This window comes from Epinephelus fuscoguttatus, linkage group LG9 (genome assembly GCF_011397635.1).
Source record: "Epinephelus fuscoguttatus linkage group LG9, E.fuscoguttatus.final_Chr_v1".
NCBI lineage: Eukaryota > Metazoa > Chordata > Actinopteri > Perciformes > Serranidae > Epinephelus > Epinephelus fuscoguttatus.
Window position 1 is genome coordinate 1,135,052 of NC_064760.1, and position 22,247 is coordinate 1,157,298.

Genomic DNA, 22,247 nt, shown 5'->3' on the forward strand with positions numbered 1-22,247 from the left:
ATCTCAACTTAAAATGAATCAGTTTTCATGTGAAATATTTGAACATAAACTAAACTCTTGACTGCAGCTGAACTTGACTTCCTGTTTGTAAGTCAGTAAACACGACACCACAGAAGAAGAAAGTGAATTTTCTTCAGTATTTATTAGACAACAGAATACAGATCAATAACTGATCAATATAATGGATTTTAAAAGCAGACAGGTGAATAAATACAGTACAGACAACAGAGAGAAGAAACTGAGTAAAAACACTGAAAGGTCCTCTGACATCATCGTCTCTACAGGAAGTAAACAGGAGTGATGTCATCAGAAATAGGCAGCACAAACAAACAAGGCTTCAGTGATGTCAAAATAAAAGACTGCAGGTGTGACCTCACCTGAGTGACACAGGTACGTGAGTTTATCAGGTAATATGATTTTATTAATATACAGTTAATATATATATATCTGAGCTGTACAGAAGGAAATTAAAACAATTTAACATTAAACTATTTTAGTTTTATGTAACGAGTCCTTCAAGTTTAATTTTCTGAAAATCAATGAAACAGTTTGGAATATTTCAACTTGTTTCAAACATGAATCAACTCATTTTAATGTTTTTATTACATCTAACTAAACTTTGTTCTTGGAGCCTCAGCGGCTTCACCTGCTCGCAGTCTGATCCTTAAAATATAATCATTTGTAAACATGTTTAAACGTCTTCAGTCAGCGAAACACGTATTCACTTATTTTAAGAAAGTTTTAGGACTCAATTATTTACAGAGATGATCTGATGACATGGAGAGGATTCTCTTGGTTAAAAAAAAAAACATGTTTTGGGACTTAGGGGCTTCTGTAGTTCTGCCAGCTGACTGTTCACCTGCTTCACCTGCTCGTCTGTTAGTGTCTGTTAGTTTTCACGTCTGATTATATTCAGCACATCTCACCTGCACAGAGACCTGAGACCTGCTGACCCTGAGCCGACACCATCATGTGATCACATCACTGCAGCAACAACACAGCCACACAGACACTAAATGAGGGCTGGGTCGTAAAGTGAGACGCCACGAACAGCACTGAACTTTGAAGCCAATATGATGTAGTGGCCAAACAGCAGAAATCTAACTTCAGGGTCTGTCACACAATGTCACACGATGTCACATGATGTCACACGATGTCACATGATGTCACACGATGTCACATGATGCCATGTGGCTCAAAAACATTTTCCCCCATAGACTGACATCTGTACATCAGTGGATACAGAACAGAACGACTTGATTCCTGATCAGGATTTAATCATTCTGTCTGATAACAGTGGGCGGCACGGTGGTGCAGTGGTGCCGCCTCACAGTAAGAGGGTTCCTGGTTTGAACCCTGGGGTGGAGGAGCCCTTCTGTGTGGAGTTTACATGTTCTCCCCGTGTCAGCGTGGGTTTCCTCCAGGTGCTCCGGGTTCCTCCCACAGTCCAAAGACATGCAGGTTAACTGGTGACTCTGCAGCCCCGTCTCCACCAAACCCTTTCAGTCCAGTCCCTCTGGAGCCAGCAGTCAGCCTTCAGACATGGTACCTAGACCCTCGGTGTGTTCAGACAGTCCTCTTAAATGTGGGCGGGGTTGTTGTCACTCACTGCTCCGTCCAGCACTCGCTGTATTTCCTCATCAGCGGTGACACAGATGGAAGTCTGCACCTGGTTTATCGTCCACAGAACGAGGCTGCACGCCCACATTTTCACAACAAAATAGAACAGGCTGCAGTGAGAGTCTCTCTCCATGGGATATTTCAAAATAGCAGCTTTGTGCATTTAGTCCTTCTCAGGCAAGCTCAGGGGTTTAGTGTTGCTGTAGCCCACAGGAAGTGAGGATTAGAATATATGACCTTCACATAATCCGCTCCAAATGAATCTATATTTTTAAAGTCATTACTAAAAGTGTGTGTCATATAAAAACTAAAGTGATGGTCAAAGTTGTCACAGTGAAATTTAAGGTGTGCTGATGGATTCACGTCATCAACTCATGCATTGAGTAACATTACAAGTTAACGTTCCACCTTAAAAGTTGCCGGCAGTCGGCCCAGTGAATGAAGTTATTTTTTTCTCTTTCATTTTATAGTTGTAGTTTACTGATGTATGAACAGAGGTTACATAAAACCAGAGTGAGCGTCCTCTACTGACCAATCAGACTGCAGGGTTTCTAGCTCCACCTTTTAGGACCAGATCTGTGTGCTAGGTACCCCAACAGAGGGGGGACCAAACATGGGGACGCTAAGGAACGCTTCTGTTGGGACCATCCACAACTTTTACTGTGGAGACAGAAACTATGAACTGAACTGCTCGGTGGAAACAAGGCTCATGTGTCACCTGTGACCGGAGGCCAAATTTGGCCCACGGGCCGGAGGTTGAGCATCACTGCTCTGTGGCCCAATGATGAAGAAGATCTGGCTTCATGCGCCACAGAGCTACTTTCATAGGAATAAACATGGCCCCGCCTCCAACGCTGTATCCAGGTGTCTTTATACATCTATGGGGTGAAGTGGAGCAGTGGCTCCTTCCATACTCCCTATCCCCTACTTCCTATTCCCTTCGCTCAGACCACAGCCATCTTTGAACTTGGCCTTCGCTTTGATCTCAAATAATCACCTGTAAAGTTTTGGGACTGCGTCTTGCTCAGCTGTGACCCTGTCGCACTGACAAACTCTGTCCCACAGACAGACAGACAGACAGACAGACAGACAGACAGCCGACACAGTGCTCCAAACTTCCTGTGTTGTTTCCATGACAACAGGTTCCACCAGGAACATGTTGCCATTACAACACAGACTTGCGCGGTGAAAACAATACTGACCACTGTGACGTTGTTGCCGCTGATACACAGCTGTCAGGACCTGTTTGTTTACAATGATCTGCTTCCTGTTTCCTGTTAAAACATCTCAACACTTCCTCCATCCCTTCACATTAAAAGCCCACCATTATCTCCTCCCTGAAGGACTTTAACTGTGAAACACCTGCAGGAAGTGTTGAGTTTTAATAAAGGTACAGTCACATGACTTCCTGTGAATACATGTTTTCTGACATCACAGGTTAGTCTGTGACATCACATAATCAGGATGATGACACGTTTCCTCTCTGTGTCTCTGTCAGGTGGACAGGTGTACAGACGGACAGGTGTACAGGTGTACAGGTGGAGGTGAGTCAGACAGAATGCTGAGTGAGTTCATGGTCTGAGGCGGAGCTCATCTGGCGCTCCACCACCCGCTGGGCCTTACAGGCGGCCATCTTGCTCTCGATGTCCCTCTTCCTTTCGAAGTAGTCAACAAGCGGCGGCTCCGTCAGCAGCGACGCCAGTACCTGCTCAAAGGTGATCGACCAATCCACATCCAGCACGCTGCCCCGCCTCTGCTCGCTGCTGCCGATCAGCACAGTATCGTCAGCGATGTCCTCGCACTGCAGCGAGCCGGAGCTCACCACTGAGTACGACGACACCGACGTGTCGTCTTTGGTTTCCTCATCCGGCTCCAGCTGAGCGTCGGCCAGAGCGCGGCACACCTGAGATTCTCCTGACACCCCCTCGCCGGCCCCCTCCTCACTCTGAGGTTCGGTGGGAGTGGTCTGTGGGGTGGGCGGAGCCTGAGCGGCAGCACTGTCGGTCTTTTTGCTGCCGTTGTTGAACTTCTTACCGACCTCTCCGATGCGCAGCAGCAGGCTGGCGACGGTGGCGATGGAGTGATAGAGCTCCTGCTCCAGAGGCTCCTCGCTGAACATGTTGTACAGAGTCTTACACAGGTCAATGAACTGCTCCTGCAGACAGACAGATGGACACACAGACAGGTCAATACAGACAGACAGACAGGTTAATACAGACAGACAGACAGACAGACAGACAGGTTAATACAGACAGACAGACAGGTTAATACAGACAGACAGACAGACAGACAGACAGGTTAATACAGACAGACAGACCTGGTTCATCCTGGGCAGGTCTTTGATGGTCTCTCTCTTAGGTTCCTTCTCTTTGGCCCACATCCTCAGATAGTACCTGTAGTCCTTCACCTTCTCCTCTGAGGCTGAGCACAGGTCAGAGGTCAGAGGTCAAAGGTCACAGGTCAAAGGTCACAGGTCAGAGGTTACACAAGAGTCTGACTTTTTGTATTGAACTTAGAAGAAGAAATAGAAAAACACATTTTTGTGAAAACGGCCTTTAAAGTTTGTAACTGAACTCCAGTTGGAGCGTTTACCTTTCTTCTCCTCGCTGTCTCCGCCTCCATCCTTCCCCTCCTCACCTGCACACAGACAGGAAATCATCATCATCATCATCATTATCATCGTCATCATCACAAAAAAAGGACTGAAGAAGTAACCATGACGATGAGGTTGTAAAAAACATTAATTGAGAAATTTAAGGCCTTTAAACAGTGACAGGGAAACGAACAACGACACGAAAATGCCAAATACTCCCCAGTGAATATTTTGCATCAAAACCATTTAAACCATTTAAACCATTTAAACCATTTAAACCAGCAGCGATGCAAACGCAGACAGCTGTAACAGCTTCACAACTGTGGTGATGTTGTGACATGATGAACGCCGTCTTCTGGCAGCGTGATATTGAAAAACATAAACATATTGACGCGACAATGAATCGCAGGAACCCTCCCGCTGTGTGAAGGCCTTCAGAATGACAAGTAAGAAACTGTTTGTTAGTTGAAGTGAAAGATTGTTCCTGCTCTGATCATCTGACCACGCCCCCATCAGTGATGTCACAGGTTACACATGGAGACTAAAGACGACCAAACATCAGTCAGGTCGTCTGATCAGATACTGAGACATGTTCATGTGAGCAGGACGGACTGTTCAGAAATCACCATCCATTCATGTTTTACTGCTTGTCAGTGTTCAGGTCGCCGTGGCAACAGGTTAAAGGACTCCTCCGCAGATTTATCTTCACTCTGAGAACTCTGGTGTCAACGTTACCCATAATGCTCCTCTGGGGACACCTGGAGACACCTGGAGACACGCTGAGGAGAATCACTGGAGTTCACCTTCAAGCAAAGTAGCCAATAACCATCTCCTTCTCCTCCTGCTGGGCCTTCCAGCCTGTGAGGACTCCTTCAGCTCCTGTTACTGTTTGACTTTGTGTTACAGCGTGTGTTGCCACGGTGACGACAAACAGACTGATGGGTTTGTGAGTCCAGGTGAGGAACACCTGCTGAGACATCACTGGCTGTGGGCGGGGCCAGAGGAGCAACATGTATGACAGCAGAGCAACAGACACAAACCTGATGTCACTTCCTGCTGCCCCAAAATGTCCAGATCAGAAGGGAAGGAAGATTCTGAGACGAGCGAGGACACGACGATGACGACGACGACGATGGAGAGGAGGAAGAGAAGAAGAAGAAGAAGAAGAGAGACGAGGCAGTGTGTGAGTGACAGAGGAAACATTCAGATTTGTTAATAAGAAGATTTTTTATATCAATCAAACAGGTTGATGAGATTTTTTCACTGATTTAAGATGATGTGATATAAAGTGTGTGTTGAGCTAATTATCTGTGGAGTCAGTTTGTTCTGCTGAGTTCATCAGTTACAGCACGTCTGTGTTATCAGGTCCTCTGAATGTCTCTGTGTGAACCTGTGTTGATGTCCTGAATACATAAATCATCAGTGTGGAGACAGGGACAGCGTCCAGCTGTAGTATGAGTCGTACACATGCTGCTGTGTGGCCGTAGCTCACAGTCCTTATCTGTGTGTCTACCTGGTGGTGGGACGTCCTCAGTGAAGAACTGTGTTGCCTCCAGAGCTGACTCCGCCTCCTCAGGACACAGAGCTGCATAAACAAACAAACACACAGACAAATAAACAAAGGCTACACAGAGGGAGGATGAGTGGAAGTTGTGTCTGCAGCTCAGAAGTTAGAAAACTCTTTCGTCCGTCCAGGTCGACGTCCTCATTAAAATGTGACAATTTAACGACAATCAGAGAAACAATATTTATCAGAAAGTCTAAACTCTTTTTGTTTTCAGTTCATGTGTCGTCATGTTTTATGCATATTTCTTTTTTTAAATTCTTTTTCATTTTTATCTTTAATTTTATATTTTTATTTATTTCTTCTCTAACTTCTCTATTTATATATTTATTTCCTTTTGTGTTCTTGTCTGTTGGATTTCCTTTGGCTGGTCCGGCCTTCTCTGTTCGTCCCTGGGTGTGTGGGGTCTGTGCATCTTTATTGAAAAAAAGTTGGTGTGATTCAGAGGCGTAAATGCAAACAGGGCTCCGGGGCCACTGATGTGTGGGGGCCCTCTTACAACAATGACTCTGGGAACCTGACGGAGCAGCCTTAGAGCTCCGTCACACCTTCCAGGCTTCAGGCACTTCCACCTCTCGTCTTCACCTGCCGTTAATGTGAATCAATACCTGGTGGTGCTGACGGCATTCGGTTGGTTCCCTTAAAGGTACAGAGTTCAGAGCCCAGCCTGACAGGGTTCATGTTTATTAGTTATTGGGTCAAGTTTTATGTTTCTAACTCTTCCAGCTCAGGAAGTTGAGCCACAACACAGGACGAGGAATAAAAATAAACCAGCACAAACTTACCGGCTTCTGCTCCTTCAGGGTTTAAACCCCTGAATATAATAATTCATATAGATGATCAGTTGTTTCAGACAGGTGTGCAGAGAGCTGTGTGACTGTTACCTGGAGGGAGGTGGAGCTTGTACAGCAGTTTGAGTTTCTCCGTCATGTCTCCGTGATACATCCCACCTGCAGACACACAAACAAACTCTGAAACTACAGAATCTGCAGATCTAAATATCAGCAGACACAAACTCCTCTGAGGACGGCGTTAAACGTCCTGGTTCTGGACTCACTCAGTCCGGTGATGAACTCTTTGAAGTTGACCAGTCCGTCCTGGTTCTGGTCCAGGAGTCTGAAGAGGCGGGCTGACAGCGTGGGGGTGTGGCCTCCACAGATCCAGGGAGCGAGTGCGGTGAACAGCTGGGTGAACTGAACCGGGTCGATGCGGTACTGCTCCAGGTACGGCAGGCTGGGGTCATGACGCTCGGCCGCAGTGCTGCTGGAGCCCCAGTAACAGCTCGTCATGTGTTTGGACTGAAGGAGGTCAGAGACGCAGACGGAGAGGGGGAGGAGTTAAACTCTGAGACAACAGACTTACAGGCTACATACAGGGTGCCCTGACACTGTGACTGAGGCAGCTACAAGAGGAGCCTGCAGGCAGAACTGAGGGCTGAAATAAGACACTTATATTTAAAAGTACAGGTGACAGGTGTGAAGGCTGAGGCCATAATCTAAGAGATGTAAACAAAGTTCCCTGTGAACACTGAAACATCATGATGTTTGAAATCATCTGAACTGTTGAACACTTTTAAACCAGACTTTGTTCTGACCTTAAAGAGACAGTACAGCTCTTCCAGCTCCTCGATACTGAAGGCCGACTCCGTCATCATCGCTCTCACCTGCGTACAGAAACAAACACACACACCTGTAAACACTGTCTACATTAGCATGTTAACATTTAGCATGCAGCACGCTACCACTACCCACCACGCTCCTCTTGGCCGTATCTTCCAGCGACTGAATGACCTTTAACCTCTGCTTGAACCTCATCTGCTCGATGACATCAGAGCGCAGGCTGCCAAACTTCTGCTCAGAGAAGAAGAAACTGGGATTAACTCAAAAATAACATCCAGGAATTAGACAGAGACCCTGCTGCAAGAATTAGATGGAGAGGCTGCATCTATAGGAGTTAGACGAGACATTGCTGCTCCAGGAGTTAGACAGAGCCCCTGGTGTAAATAAACGTCTTAGTGTTGTGATGTGACCTGCAGGGGGAGCAGCACACACAGTAATGACGGACAGCGTGAGAGTGATCAGCGTGATGACATCATGACGTCACTAAGTCAATCTGACCTCGTAGGACGCCTTGATGAGGTCGAAGATGTCGATCTCAGGTGGAGGATCATCTCCGCTGGTCAGCAAGGCGTGCAGGTGAGGGATGGGCGGAGCCACAGTCTGTTTATTCACAACATTATCCAGGTACCTGCACAAACACACACAAACACACACATACACACTTCATATGTACTCAGACTCGTGTATACTCGTGCAGTGCCTGTTGAAAACACGCCTGATGGGAGCGGGCTGATATCTGTGGTGCTGCTGCCTGCAGCTCTCTGGAGATCCGCTCATACAAACAATTCCACACTCAAACACTGAGCTTGCTTTGGTCCTGATGCACACCTGGACCTGTTGCTACAGATTTCGTCGGTGGCTTAGTGGATAAAGCAGGTGCCCCATGTGCATCTGCTGTTGCCGCAGCAGCCCAGGTTTGACTCTAGCCTGTGGCCCTTTGCTGCATGTCACTCCCTCTCTCTCTCTCCCTTTCACACTTGTCTGTCCTGTCCATTAAAGGCTAAAAATGCCCAAAAAATGATCTTTAAAAAAAAAGAAAATCAGATGGTTCATCTCAAGGGGCTATCCATTAATGAACTGTTGAATTTATTATCATGTTATGTATGAAAAATATGACCCTTTGGGCCCCGGGGCCTGTGTCCAGTAGGCTTGTTCAGTAACCCATCCATGAGTATTGGGCCTAAAATTTTGTCCATGTGACAGAGACAGAACTCTGAGCAGCTCAACACTAAAATGATCAAACTCTCCAGGGGGGTGGAGCCTATGCCAGCTGACCGTGGGTGAGAGGCGGAGCACCTGGAGGAAACCCACGCTGACACAGGGAGAGCATGCACATGTTGTGCCCCCGACCTCAGAGTGACACTGCTAACCACTGCTCCACCGTGCCGCCCATCAGACTCATATTTATGGAAGAAAGGAAAGATATGTGCCGGCTGTGATTGGTTGTTTCTTTGTCACATGAAATGAGGTACATGTTGCTGCGTTCCATATGTTGACCTTTGTTTATCTCAGGGTGCAGCCAAAGTCACAGAGCTCTGTTCACGTGTTTATTCAAAGTTCATTAACACTGAACATGTTTCATGCGCAAAATGTACCAAATCCGACACCGCCTGTCCTCAGGAACAACCCCAGGTGTGAAGGAGGTTGGGGAAACAGTTCTCGAGATGTAAAGGACACACAGACAGATTCCTTGTTTTATAGTTAGATTCTACTTATTCATATTCCAGTCTGACTCGTACCTGCCCAGGATGGTCATGGCTTCTCCCTCGTCACTGCAGGACAGCAGGGCGTTCATGTTGTCATGAAGCACAGCCAGCGCCACCTGCAGGCAGACAGGACAGTTACACAGCAGTGTGTAGTGATAGGAAGACAACCCTGAAAGACGATCCTCACAGAAGTAGTCGACAAATCAAACAAAAGTTAGAAAACACTCAAGTGTCATGTCTCTGACCTGGAAGATGACTTTTATGCCCTCGTAGAAGAAGCAGTCAACCAATAGGACGGCGCTGTCGAAGGGCATCACAGACAGGAAGAGTGTGAGGAACCAGGACAGGCTGATGGTGGAGATGACGCCCAGTTCCTGCATGTGTTCGTACAGCAGCGGGAGGAAGGCTCGGGTCAGCTCCTCAAACACCCCCTGATCCACCAGAGCACCTACATGGACAGAGACCACTTCAGACCAGGATACAGCGCCCCCTGTGGCTTACTGAGCTACGACTCTGGAGCTGTTACTGAGCTACGACTCTGGTGTTGTTACTGAGCTACGACTCTGGAGCTGTTACTGAGCTACGACTCTGGTGTTGTTACTGAGCTACGACTCTGGAGCTGTTACTGAGCTACGACTCTGGTGTTGTTACTGAGCTACGACTCTGAAGCTGTTACTGAGCTACGACTCTGGTGTTGTTACTGACCTACGACTCTGGAGCTGTTACTGACCTACGACTCTGGTGTTGTTACTGAGCTACGACTCTGGAGCTGTTACTGAGCTACGACTCTGGTGTTGTTACTGAGCTACGACTCTGGAGCTGTTACTGACCTACGACTCTGGAGCTGTTACTGACCTACGACTCTGGAGTTGTTACTGACCTACGACTCTGGAGCTGTTACTGACCTACGACTCTGGAGCTGTTACTGAGCTACGACTCTGGTGTTGTTACTGACCTACGACTCTGGAGCTGTTACTGACCTACGACTCTGGTGTTGTTACTGACCTACGACTCTGGAGCTGTTACTGACCTACGACTCTGGAGCTGTTACTGAGCTACGACTCTGGAGCTGTTACTGACCTACGACTCTGGAGCTGTTACTGACCTACGACTCTGGAGCTGTTACTGAGCTACGACTCTGGTGTTGTTACTGACCTACGACTCTGGAGCTGTTACTGACCTACGACTCTGGTGTTGTTACTGACCTACGACTCTGGAGCTGTTACTGACCTACGACTCTGGAGCTGTTACTGAGCTACGACTCTGGTGTTGTTACTGAGCTACGACTCTGGTGTTGTTACTGAGCTACGACTCTGGAGCTGTTACTGACCTACGACTCTGGAGCTGTTACTGACCTACGACTCTGGAGTTGTTACTGACCTACGACTCTGGAGCTGTTACTGACCTACGACTCTGGTGTTGTTACTGACCTACGACTCTGGAGCTGTTACTGACCTACGACTCTGGTGTTGTTACTGACCTACGACTCTGGTGTTGTTACTGAGCTACGACTCTGGAGCTGTTACTGACCTTCGACTCTGGAGCTGTTACTGACCTACGACTCTGGAGTTGTTACTGACCTACGACTCTGGAGCTGTTACTGAGCTACGACTCTGGAGTTGTTACTGACCTACGACTGAACCATCCTTACGTACTAAAGTTTGTTTTGGAGTTCCGCAAGGTTCTGTGCTCGGACCAATCCTGTTTACTCTATATATGCTTCCGTTAGGTAACATCATTAGAAATCACTCTATAAATTTCCATTGTTATGCGGATGATACTCAGTTGTATTTATCAATGAAGCCAGAAGAAAGCAATCAATTAACTAAACTCCATAATTGCCTTAAAGACATAAAAACTTGGATGAGCACCAATTTCCTGATGTTAAATTCAGACAAAACTGAAGTTATTGTTCTTGGCCCCAAACAACTCAGAGAATCTTTATCTGATGACATAGTTTCTCTAGATGGCATTGCTCTGGCCCCTGCCACTACCGTAAGAAACCTCGGAGTAACATTTGATCAAGATTTGTCTTTTAATTCTCATTTAAAGCAAACCTCACGGACTGCATTTTTTCATCTGCGTAATATTGCGAAAATTAGGCCTATCCTGACCCGAAAAGATGCAGAAAAATTGGTCCACGCTTTTGTTACCTCAAGGCTGGATTATTGTAACTCTCTATTATCAGGTAGCTCTAGTAAGTCCTTAAAAACTCTCCAGCTAATTCAGAATGCAGCAGCACGTGTACTAACAGGAACTAAGAAACGCGATCATATCTCTCCTGTTTTAGCTTCTCTGCACTGGCTCCTGTAAAATCCAGAATTGAATTTAAAATCCTACTGTTAACTTATAAAGCTCTAAATGGTCAAGCTCCGTCATATCTTAGAGAGCTCATAGTGCCATATTATCCCACAGAACACTGCGCTCTGAGAACGCAGGGTTACTCGTGGTCCCTAAAGTCTCCAAAAGTAGATCAGGAGCCAGAGCCTTCAGCTATCAGGCTCCTCTCCTGTGGAATCATCTTCCTGTTACGGTCCGGGAGGCAGACACCGTCTCCACATTTAAGACTAGACTTAAGACTTTCCTCTTTGATAAAGCTTATAGTTAGGGCTGGCTCAGGCTTGTCCTGTACCAGCCCTTAGTTAGGCTGACTTAGGCCTAGTCTGCCGGAGGACCCCCCTATAATACACCGGGCCCCGTCTCTCCTTCTCTCTCTCTCTCTCTCTCTCTCTCTCTCGTATCCTATTACTGCATCTTGCTAACTCGGCCATTCTGGATGTCACTAACTCGGCTTCTTCTCCGGAGCCTTTGTGCTCCACTGTCTCTCAGATTAACTCATATCACAGCGGTGCCTGGACAGCGTGACGTGTGTGGTTGTGCTGCTGCCGTGGTCCTGCCAGATGCCTCCTGCTGCTGCTGCTGCCATCATTAGTCATTAGTCATACTTCTACTGTTATTATACACATATGACTATTGTCACACATGTATACTGCCAGGTATTAATACATACTTTCAACATATTGTACCGCAGTAACCAGAACTATAACTATAATATTATTACTTCCATTAATGTTGTTGTAAGATACTGTCATTACCTGCATATCTCTCGCTCTCTCTCTCTCTCTCTCTCTCTCCCTGTGTCATACAGATTACTGTTAATTTATTATGCTGATCTGTTCTGTACGACATCTATTGCACGTCTGTCCGTCCTGGAAGAGGGATCCCTCCTCAGTTGCTCTTCCTGAGGTTTCTACCGTTTTTTTCCCCGTTAAAGGGTTTTTTGGGGAGTTTTTCCTGATCAGCTGTGAGGGTCTTAAGGACAGAGGGATGTCGTATGCTGTAAAGCCCTGTGAGGCAAATTGTGATTTGTGATATTGGGCTTTATAAATAAAATTGATTGATTGATTGATTGACTCTGGAGCTTTTACTGACCTACGACTCTGGTGTTGTAGTAGTCGGGCAGCATCCGCTCACACAGCGCCACCAACAGCCAGAAGGCTTCTTCCTCTGGACAGTAGAGCAGCAGGACAGAGGTGACGATGTTCATCGCCTGGAGGAGGAACAAGGAGAGAGGATGAGTCAGTTTCTATTTGGAATAAGTGATGCTGGATTATATTATATTCTATATTCAGTGTTTAATCTTGAATATTATATTTTGCACCTGACAGTATCCGATCCCGGGGTTTCGGTGGGCGTAGGCAGTGAGAACCCGGCGCAGTGCAGCGATACCCATCTCATTTTGGAAGGCTCGGTGCTCGGGCATCGAACGGTGAAGGTCACGCTCGATCTCCTCTGTCGCCAATGAACACAGCCCCATGGCCTGCTCCACCAGGTCACCATAGTAACCAGGGTGGGTCGCCATCTCGTTCTGAGCTCCTGGACGGAGAGGTGGAGAGGTGAACACATAACAACTCAGTTTATCTGTGGTATGAATGAATGCTAAAGCCCCTCTCCTATGAATGAATGAATGAATGGATGAGTGAATGAACTAACACTGACCAGAAAACAGTAACCACAGCTCTCCTCTCAGGCGCTCTGGGATCCCGTTGAGGACGAGCTCCCTGGTTCTGGAGGTTCGGTACATGCAGACACCTCGGCCGAACTCTGAGAAATGGATGTTCCACGCCTCCTCCTTCATCTTCTCCTTCATCTACAGGGGTGGTAGGTCAGAGGGGAGGGAAGGATAGGAGGTGGGAGAGGATTTAATTCCAGTCTGACACAGGAACACTGAACTGTAGCTTTCTCTTATACTTCAGCAGATCAGTCTGAATCGATGGTCAAACACTTTAACTAACTAATCAGTGTCTGCTGGTCCTCCTCGATATCTAACGGTCCTGGGTCTCTGACGGTACTCCTCAGTTTCCAACAATACTGGTAGTCCTCATTATCTATCAGTGTTAGTCTTTGTCAAATTCAGCTGTGTCATGTCAGGACTCATTGCACTGGGTCTCAGGTCTTCCAGACTGTCTCAGTGCCCCATGATACTCCCTGATATCTGACAGCGTGTCAGTCCTCAGTATCTAACAGTACCAGTCCAACTCAGTACCTAGACGTGATGGGACTTGAACTCACAGCTTTGGGTCCCAGGTCCTCCGGAGTGTCTCGGTGGTAGAGCTGCAGCAGACCCTGGCTAGCTGTGGGCAGACCAGAGTGGTAATGACGCCCCCTGTGGACGGACTCAGACCCTGCAGACAAGGACGCGGGGGCACTGGAGGACGCCTGAGAACACAAAAAAACACATCACAACAATAAAACTGAAACTACATCAATTTGAGGATTTTTCTTCCTGTCTGCTAACGTCTGAAAGCAGCTGGCACTCAGCAGCTGAACTGGACTCGTCACTGTGAAACATGATTGGCTGACAAGTGTTACATGTACCGAGTGACCAATCAGAGACAGCGGGCTGGTGTCACCCCATGAGCTGTCGGGCGTTCGCTGCAGAAAGTCGGAGATGCGTTGGACCAGGAAGTCTCTGTCTTTGAGGTTGGCGAACAGGAAGTTCATCTTGTTCTTGGTGCTGATGGAGACAGGACAAGGCAGGACGCTGCTGCTGTCCGCCTTTTCTACAATGGACACCTGAGGAGCAGAGGATGATGGGTAAAAATCACTATGCAAAGAGCATGATAACAAATACAGTCATGGTTTACATTTCTTCTTCACCTCTCTGAGTGGGATGATGAGCTGACACAAGTCTTCTTCTCTGCTGTTAAAACAGATGTAGTTGTTAGAGATGAACAGCTGTCCGACCACGTGCATCTTAGCAAATGGCGTCCACAGCGTGCAGTCTGTGTGTCCGTCCAGACGCTCGTCCTGCGTCAGTCGAAACATCGTCCGGTACCGCTCGTTCTTCGCCCGTGCGTCCAAATCCCTGCAGCCACAACACGGACAGTTTGATAGTTCAGTTAGTGTTAGTATGATGGTTCAGCTGCTCAAAATGGAGGCTGCAACATAAACACCATCACTGTTGACATATAAAATGTAAAGATTCGTCTGTTATAATATTACAAACTGCACTCTGTGTTGCACACACGTACTGTACGCCCACTTGGTATTGTTCTGGATATTTGACGTCACAATCAGCAACAGTCAGTTATTTCTTAGTCTGATTAGACAAAACACTGTAAGGGTGATATCAGGTGTACAGTTACTGAACAGAGTGAGACCTCTTGAGTGCAGAGACGTTCTTGAGTGTCTTGCAGGGTTTGGGCAGCGAGCGGTCGGCAGCAAACGCCTCGTTGTCGAGGAGCTGACGCATGGCGATGTTGGCGAGCTGCTCCATCAGCTTGAAGGTGTCGTTGATGTTAAGGAACATGGAAAAGAAATGTTCAGTGTGACGCGTGCTGACACGAACACTCTCTGGAAACACCAGGGTGGCGTTCTTCTCCAGCTGGGTCACCTCCGTCCACTGCACCACCAGGGTCACTGAGGGGGGTTGAATAATCAACAGAGGAGATCAAGGTCGTGAAAATATATGAATATAATGAAACATTAAAAAATGGCACATTGAGATTATGACAGATTGCTTTGTACTAAAGCATTATTAAACAGTAACTTAATACTAAAATTAGTTTCTTTAGTTGGTTAATTATATGTAAAATGACTTTATCATTGACTTTGGCTCAGGTTACTGCAGAAGTATCTTAGAGTAAGTACAGAGGTACCTCCTGCAACTACCCCAAATATCCCCTGAGGTTCATCATGGACCTCTCAAAAAAAAACATTGCACCCACTGTGCACCTGCCATTGTTGAAGAATCTTCAACTTTTTCCATGGATTGCTCACCCTCATGCTGTCTGGCAGAAGGTACTGGAGTATCTGGGCTGCCATTGCCAGATGCTGGAACAGCTTTTCTCCCCAAACACCTACCAGCTAATGGTTTTGCCCCTCATGTTGGCTGTCTTGTTTTATAAGCTAAAATGTTAAATGTAGCATCATGGAGCCCCCAAGAAACAAAATGTCTACTGTGTACTTGTACATGGACAGATTGACAATAAAGTTCTTAGTGAGTCTAAAGTCTTGGCAACAGCCGAAGTACCTTCACCTAACCACAGAGGTAACCCCTGGAAACTACAGAGTACTTTCAGGTAACTACGGAAGTATCTTTAGGTAAGAGTTAAGTACCCTGTGGTAACTTTAACTTGTTATCCCTTGTAGCAACAGAAGAACACCTTGGTAAGTGCATTCAAACTAAAACAGGACATTATATTACTCTTTAAAAGAGATAAAGTGTCACCTGTTTTCTCTTGCACAGACTGTATAAATGACATTATCAAACTCTGTCCTCTGATTGGCCGGTCGTACCCTCTTTGCCCAGCAGAAAGGAGTAGAAGCACAGGTGGTTGACGGACAGGTAGAGCCAGCCCTGTCGCGGCACTCGACCCTTCCAGTAGCTGCAGGAGTAATAATTCACCAGCTTCTCCTCGTCAGGCATCCCAAATAGCTTCCTCATCTTCAGTTCCGCCTCCCGAAACTTCCCACAATCCTCCTCCTGCTCCTCCCCCTGCTTCAGCCGGTTCTCCTCTGCGATGATGCCCTGCAGGAAGTGACATTATTCACTAACAGAATCACACACAAGAGAAGAGAGAAGACCTGAGAAGGTAAAACAAGAAGGGACATACACAGATCTTTCCTTTGACAAAGGTGGTGACGTCTTCATCGTTGTCAAAGATGGAGATGGTCTGCAGCAGGTTGGACTCCAGCCAATCCCAGTGTTCTGTGATCTCCTTCCTGGACGAGCCTGCAAGACACAGCTGAGGGTCAACAAACAGCAACAACAAAAAACCTCAGCCAATATCAGAGCTACTAGTCCAGCTGACGCACCACAGGCGATGTTCCAGTAGATCTGAGAGTCGGCGGTCTGCAGCAGGATCCTGTAGGGAGCCACTCTGGCACTGGAGTCCAGAACCACATCCAGAGTCCCAACCAGGAGACCTGCACACACAGAGACAGGTAAAGAGGTAAACCAGGAGGCTTTAAAACAGGAGTCCACAAACCAATAGGTGACATCACTCTTACTTTAAATCATAATTTTACAGACATTACAAGCAGCACTGTTGTTTCTTTCTTCATAAAATGAGGCCATGCTTTACAACATTTCTTGTGCCATGACTTTCACGTTATTGTTTTGCAATGTGCAACTGTCAGAAAAAAACAAACCGACACAGATAAAATGAACTGATAAGCTTGAAGGCATACAATTCTGATGGATCAGACACTGGTTCTCATTCTACATCCCAAACCTCAAGTCAGCTGCTACAGAAGAACAGGTCATTACCCTCTGTGAAAACCTCTGACACTTCTCAAGCTAACTAAATGGATCAGCAACAGATGAACTGTACCTGCTTCTACTCCTGATGAACAAAAGGCAAAACAGATCAAGAGAGGTTTCCTCCTGAAACAGTGCTCAGAGTCCAATGGAACACCAAAACACATTCGCTGTCAGAGCTGCTCTCAAAGACGAACCCTTCAAAAGGCCAGTTATTCAATCTGTTGTCAGCTCTGTCGATGACCCCTCAGGATTCCAGACTCCATTCACCCAGAAGGCCAAGCAGATCCTCCAAGACCTGCCCAAAGCAAAGAGTGGATGGGATGATGTCATTCCAGAGGTGAACATCACAGCATGGCAGAAATGGATCTCTGATGTGAAGCAAATGTCTTCATTCCAAGTCAACACTGCCCAACTGCATCACTTCTGTGATGCCAGTGAATGAGGCTACAGCAGTGTGAGATACCAAAGATTAACCAACACGGCTGTAAAAGTTCATACTGCATTCATGCTGGGGGAAATTCAGGGTAACTCAACTGAAACAGGCGACCATTTCAAGGTTAGAGGATGCCGCAATGACTCTTGCAGCCAAAATAGATGTAGTTGAGGAACTTGAAGCTAAACTGGAACTTTCAGTTTTTTGGACAGACAGCAAGTCTGTGCCTAAATATATTAGAAACAAGACAAGAAGATTAAACATCAACGTAGCTAACAGGACTACTTTAATGCATGAGTTACTGCAGGACTACCAACGGAGGTTCATCGGCTTAAAAGAAAATCCAGCCAACATGGAGTCACAAGGGTCGTATGCCGATGCCTTCTTCAGGTCAGCATGATGGTTTCAAGGACCAGAACTTCTGGCTGAACCAGAACATCCTGAACATCTTGAGTCCATCTCTCCTGACGATTCTGATGCAAAGAAGGAAGTCAGCCGGAACAGTCTGAGTTCGGCAGAAGAGAGCCCGACTAGCCTGTTCGTTGAGTACTACACATTATGAACCAGACTCAGGGTAGTTCAGGGAACTTTCAGAGGAACAAAAAGGATCATGATATTTAAGTCTGACCCCCAACCCAAAACAGACTTCAGCCAGGTCACCAAACAACCAAGAAATGGAGCAGAAACCAACTTCAGGTTTGACAGTGACTTGCTTGAAGTGGAGAAAACCACTCAGTAACAACTCTTCAAGCAGCGGATAGACCTGTTGAAACAAGGAAAGCCCTGTAGACCAACAGCTACATTCATGAGATTGACTGAACAAGACGGCTGTGCTGATGGGAACTAAAAAACCGATCATCCTACCCAAACAATCTCATACTTCTGCATTGATCCTGCAAGAAATGTTCTCCAGAGTCTGTCAGAAGTTTTGGATGTCACGTACCAACTCTATGACCAGTAAGGTAATCAAAAGCTGTCTCTTCTGTTGGCACTTACAAGCCGGAGCTGTAGAACAGAAAATGGCTGGTTTACCATGGGACCACACATCTCCTGATGAACCGCATTTGCTCAGGTGAGAGTGGATTACTTCAGTCCAGTCGAGGTAAAGGGTGGCAGGTCTCAGGTGAAACACTACAGAGTTGTTTCCACTTGCCTCATGAGTTGTGCTGTCCACCAAGAAGTCGCAAGTTATCTGGACACAGTGTTCCCCACAGGATTCTAATCTTAATGCAGCGGTAGCTGACGGGATTTCGTCAACCTTCTGTTTGGTTCTTACCTGTGGTCCATGAACACAGAGCTGACTGAACTCCTCATGAGTTCATTTTTGTCCTCAGCAGCAGTTTGTGGAGTTTTGAGTCGTGGGGTGGATAATTGATTGGTTGATCTGATCAGGTCAGATCAATAGATGACAGAAACAGCTGTGAGTGAAAGCAAACTCTCAGACCCAGCACAATGAACACTTATGTTTTACTTTGACTGTGCCTGGAGTTCTGCTGCACGTCTGCACCCAGAGTCGCTCTGTGCTCCAAGACTGTAGTGCAATGACCAGTATTTATATTCCAGCAGCGCTCCTAATGAACGGCCTGTCTCCAAAAAAAGAAATTCTAAACATGGCGGTAGATGTTTTAATCATGCCGGGCCGCCACAAATAAATTAATGTGTGGGAATGTGGATACTGACTCCTGCATGAACGCCTTGCACAGGTTCATCTGTTGGAGGGAATCCATCAAAGCAATGCTGTTGGAGCAAACCCAGAGCTAGCAGAAGCTCCAAAGCAACTGGATCACACATTATACACTGCTGAAGGATGATGCGAAATGGACATTAACCCTCCCGCTCCAGAGCCCATCACTGTGGAGTTTGGCTCAGGAGCTAGAGTGGCTCATCCACAGATCAGAAGATCGGTGGTTTGAGACTCCAGTCCGCAAAATGTTGAACCCTGCTCCTGATGGCTGTTCCATCAGTGTGGCACCTTGTATGGTAGCCTCCTCGACTCTGTGAATGTGGCATGTAGTGTTAATGGTTGGAAGAAGAGAAAGGGAAGACACAAATGTAAGTCCATTGATTTGTTCAGTAGAGAAAATCCTTCCCTTAGTCCTTCAGGAACATCAGCTGCATGAAGAGGCCGTGCAGACTGTCCTCTGTCGAGGGTCGAAGCCATCGTGAATAATGTCAGCTGACTGCTGATGATGTCACTTCCTCATCAGTAACACACAGTTTGTGGTTTCCTGTGCAGGGAAGTTTGAGTCATGATGAATCATGATTCAGCTCCACTGTCAGAGCCGCTGGTGGAGTGGAGGCATCAAGCCATCTCTGAGACACCTGTGACCTGTGACCTGCTACTATGACCTGTGACCTGTTACTATGACCTGTTACTATATGCTGTGAGGACGCAGTAATGTGGAGTGTAAAAACCACAGACTCTGAGCTCAGAGTGACGTCACGTAGAAGAGAATAATTAAGGGACTGTTCTTTATTTATCAGAGGAGGGGGATGGCTGGGTGTGAGCCCCCCTGAGTGACTGGAGAAAAATCCATGACCCCCCCCCCCCCCCTCCAATATATATGTTATTAGATTTTTGAACCAGTTTAGGCGTGAAGGGGGGCGGGGCTGAAACAGAGCCTGCGGACGCGGTGGCAGGATCACAGCCTTTGTACCAGCTGATTTACTGGGCGCCACAAAGCTTCAGTTTTTCACTCTTTAGTGCACACACACAGTAGTTCATGCAAATGTGTTGTGAGAGATAAACTAAAGTGGTTTTGATGGAATATCACTATTTTAAGCTGAGATTTGTTTTTGGTTTGTTTCTGGCAGAAGCGTTTGTCACACGTGATGTGTTCAAGGACCGTCAGAAACTGAACAATAATTTCTGTTTTTACAGTTTCTGGCTGATAAATTGTGTCAGGCATGTCTTCATTAAAAATCTGTGGTAAATTAATTACAAAATATAACCATTTAACTTTGTGGGGGCACGCAGTAGCTCAGTGGGCAGAGCAGGTGTCCCATGTACAAAGGCAATGCCCCTGCTCAGCAGTCGTGGGTTTGAGTCCAGCCTGCGGCTCTTAAAAAGCCAAAAAGTCCAAAAAATAATCTTTAAAGAAAAAACAGAAACAAGTTGTATGCCCCTCCACTAAGCCAAAATAAAAAATACAAGTCCCTCCCCAGTGCTAAAGTAATGAACAGTCCCTAACTCTGCACCACTGAAACACCTGTGGACATATGAAGTGCAGCTTCAGCTCAGGCTGAGTTTCTGTCTGGACTCTGGATCTCTTTCAAAATCTAATAAAACAACAACGTGAAGTATGTGTGCTGCGTTCACTGTCAGTCAGCAGAGTCTGAAACTATAAAACTCTGACAGGAGACACAACCACCATTTTATCATTATCACTAGTAAACTGCACATTAAAAACATTTTCCTACATCGATTACTGAGAAAATTAACAATCAATTAATTGATTGAAAACAAATGTGTTCTTCCTTTTTCAAATCTCACAGCAGCAAACTGCAGATACATGCAGTTACAGCTCTGCATCGACTGATCGATTACATCTCACGTTTGATCAAATTCTGAACGATCGATTAATCATGATCTCATTATTAGTATTAGCTGTCTATAGAGCAGTGTCACAAAGTAACGGAGTACATTTAGTCAGGACCAGGGCTGTGTAGAGGTACTTGTACTTTCCATCTACATACATACACGTCACATACACGTCACACACATGTCCTGCAGCACATGTATGTGACAGAATCATGTGTAACATGTGATCAGCTCATGAATTATGTTGAATAATAGTAACTAAAGTTCTTATATAAAACACTTTAACCCTTCAGGCTGTTGCAGCTGAATGTCTTCAGACACTGTGACGTGTTAATGTCCCCCTGTCTCAGTCACACATCATGTCTGTGGACATATATGTGTCCACAGACACAGCAGGGACTCACCGGACAGTCCTCCTCCTCGGCCGTGTCCTCTCCTCCTCTGCAGGATGAAGAACGGGTTGGCCCGCTCAGACACCCACAGCGCCCCGGCCAGCAGCACCTCCTCCGGCTGGATCCACATCTCTGCCCGCTGCCTGCTCACCGTCCGCCGGGAGAAAGACCCGTTAGCACCGGGAGAAAGACCCGTTAGTTAGCACCGGGCGGCTCCGTCTAATTCAGACAAACACCGAGCTGATGTTGTTGTTTTCACTTGGTCTGCTGACTTCACATCACTTCCGGGTCTGACGCCACAAGGCACGCCCTCTGCGCACGCTGCGTCATTACGTCACAGACAAAGAATAAACCACAGACTGTGTGAAACAAACACATTAACGAGAAAAAACAAAGATTTGAATAAATAAACCAACAGTGAGTTCAGATGTTACAGTTATATATTAATGTAAATAAACAACATGGCGGTGAGACGTCCATAAACAGCTGCTGTTACTGCGCCTCCTGCTGTTCTCCTCTGGTACTGCACCCACAGGCTGGAGACAGGAGACACTTTTTTGCTGATCACCAAGAAAACCTCCTAAAACTCTGAGACAGGGACGTAAATACAGACGGTGCAGGCAGTGTTACTGCACTGGGGCCCCTGAGGTGGAGGGGCCCATAGAGAGAACAGGCCCCAGCAAGAGATTCAGGTTACCACCTTTGAAATAAACCTGTGTTCAAAGATAAATGATTAAAAAAATAATTCTAATATAAATGTATGTGTTCTCAGTAAGGCGAACACACCTGTGTCATGGTCTTATTTTATTTTTTATTTTTAACAGTCCATATCGATCTAAATAAAATTAAATGTTTTTTCTATATAATCTATAAAATCTCGTCTTCACCATGTCTCCTTGACTAAATGTTAATGAGCTGCTGACACCTGATTGGCTGCGCAGTTCAGACATCGTACTCACAAGAATCAGACATATGTTCGTGCAGCCTCTGGCCGCAGCCATCACTCAGAGT

At 46.4% G+C, this 22,247-nt stretch overlaps 2 protein-coding genes across 3 annotated transcripts in view; one reads left to right on the forward strand and one right to left on the reverse strand.

Annotated features, from left to right (window-relative positions):
- LOC125894085 (uncharacterized) overlaps positions 1-22,247 on the forward strand; it is a 328,241-nt gene that overhangs the window by 280,873 nt on the left and 25,121 nt on the right. The gene's annotated exons all lie outside the window — the stretch shown is intronic.
- Positions 124-21,519, reverse strand: LOC125894084 (TBC1 domain family member 9B). Of its 2 annotated transcripts, XM_049585214.1 has the most exons (23): positions 21,249-21,519; positions 16,423-16,533; positions 16,221-16,339; positions 15,904-16,135; positions 14,766-15,024; positions 14,263-14,470; positions 13,981-14,178; positions 13,675-13,821; positions 13,102-13,252; positions 12,764-12,978; positions 12,535-12,652; positions 9,348-9,550; positions 9,136-9,218; positions 7,895-8,024; positions 7,529-7,627; positions 7,372-7,440; positions 6,835-7,075; positions 6,662-6,727; positions 5,727-5,798; positions 5,254-5,307; positions 4,213-4,257; positions 3,938-4,041; positions 124-3,775 (listed from the first exon to the last, which is right to left on the reverse strand). In XM_049585214.1, the coding sequence occupies exons 1-23, from the start codon at positions 21,364-21,366 to the stop codon at positions 3,170-3,172; spliced, it is 3,648 nt and encodes a 1,215-aa protein (XP_049441171.1). In that variant the 5' UTR covers positions 21,367-21,519; the 3' UTR covers positions 124-3,169. The 2 variants fall into 2 exon arrangements, with proteins under 2 accessions (XP_049441171.1, XP_049441173.1); XM_049585216.1 differs by lacking the exon at positions 5,254-5,307.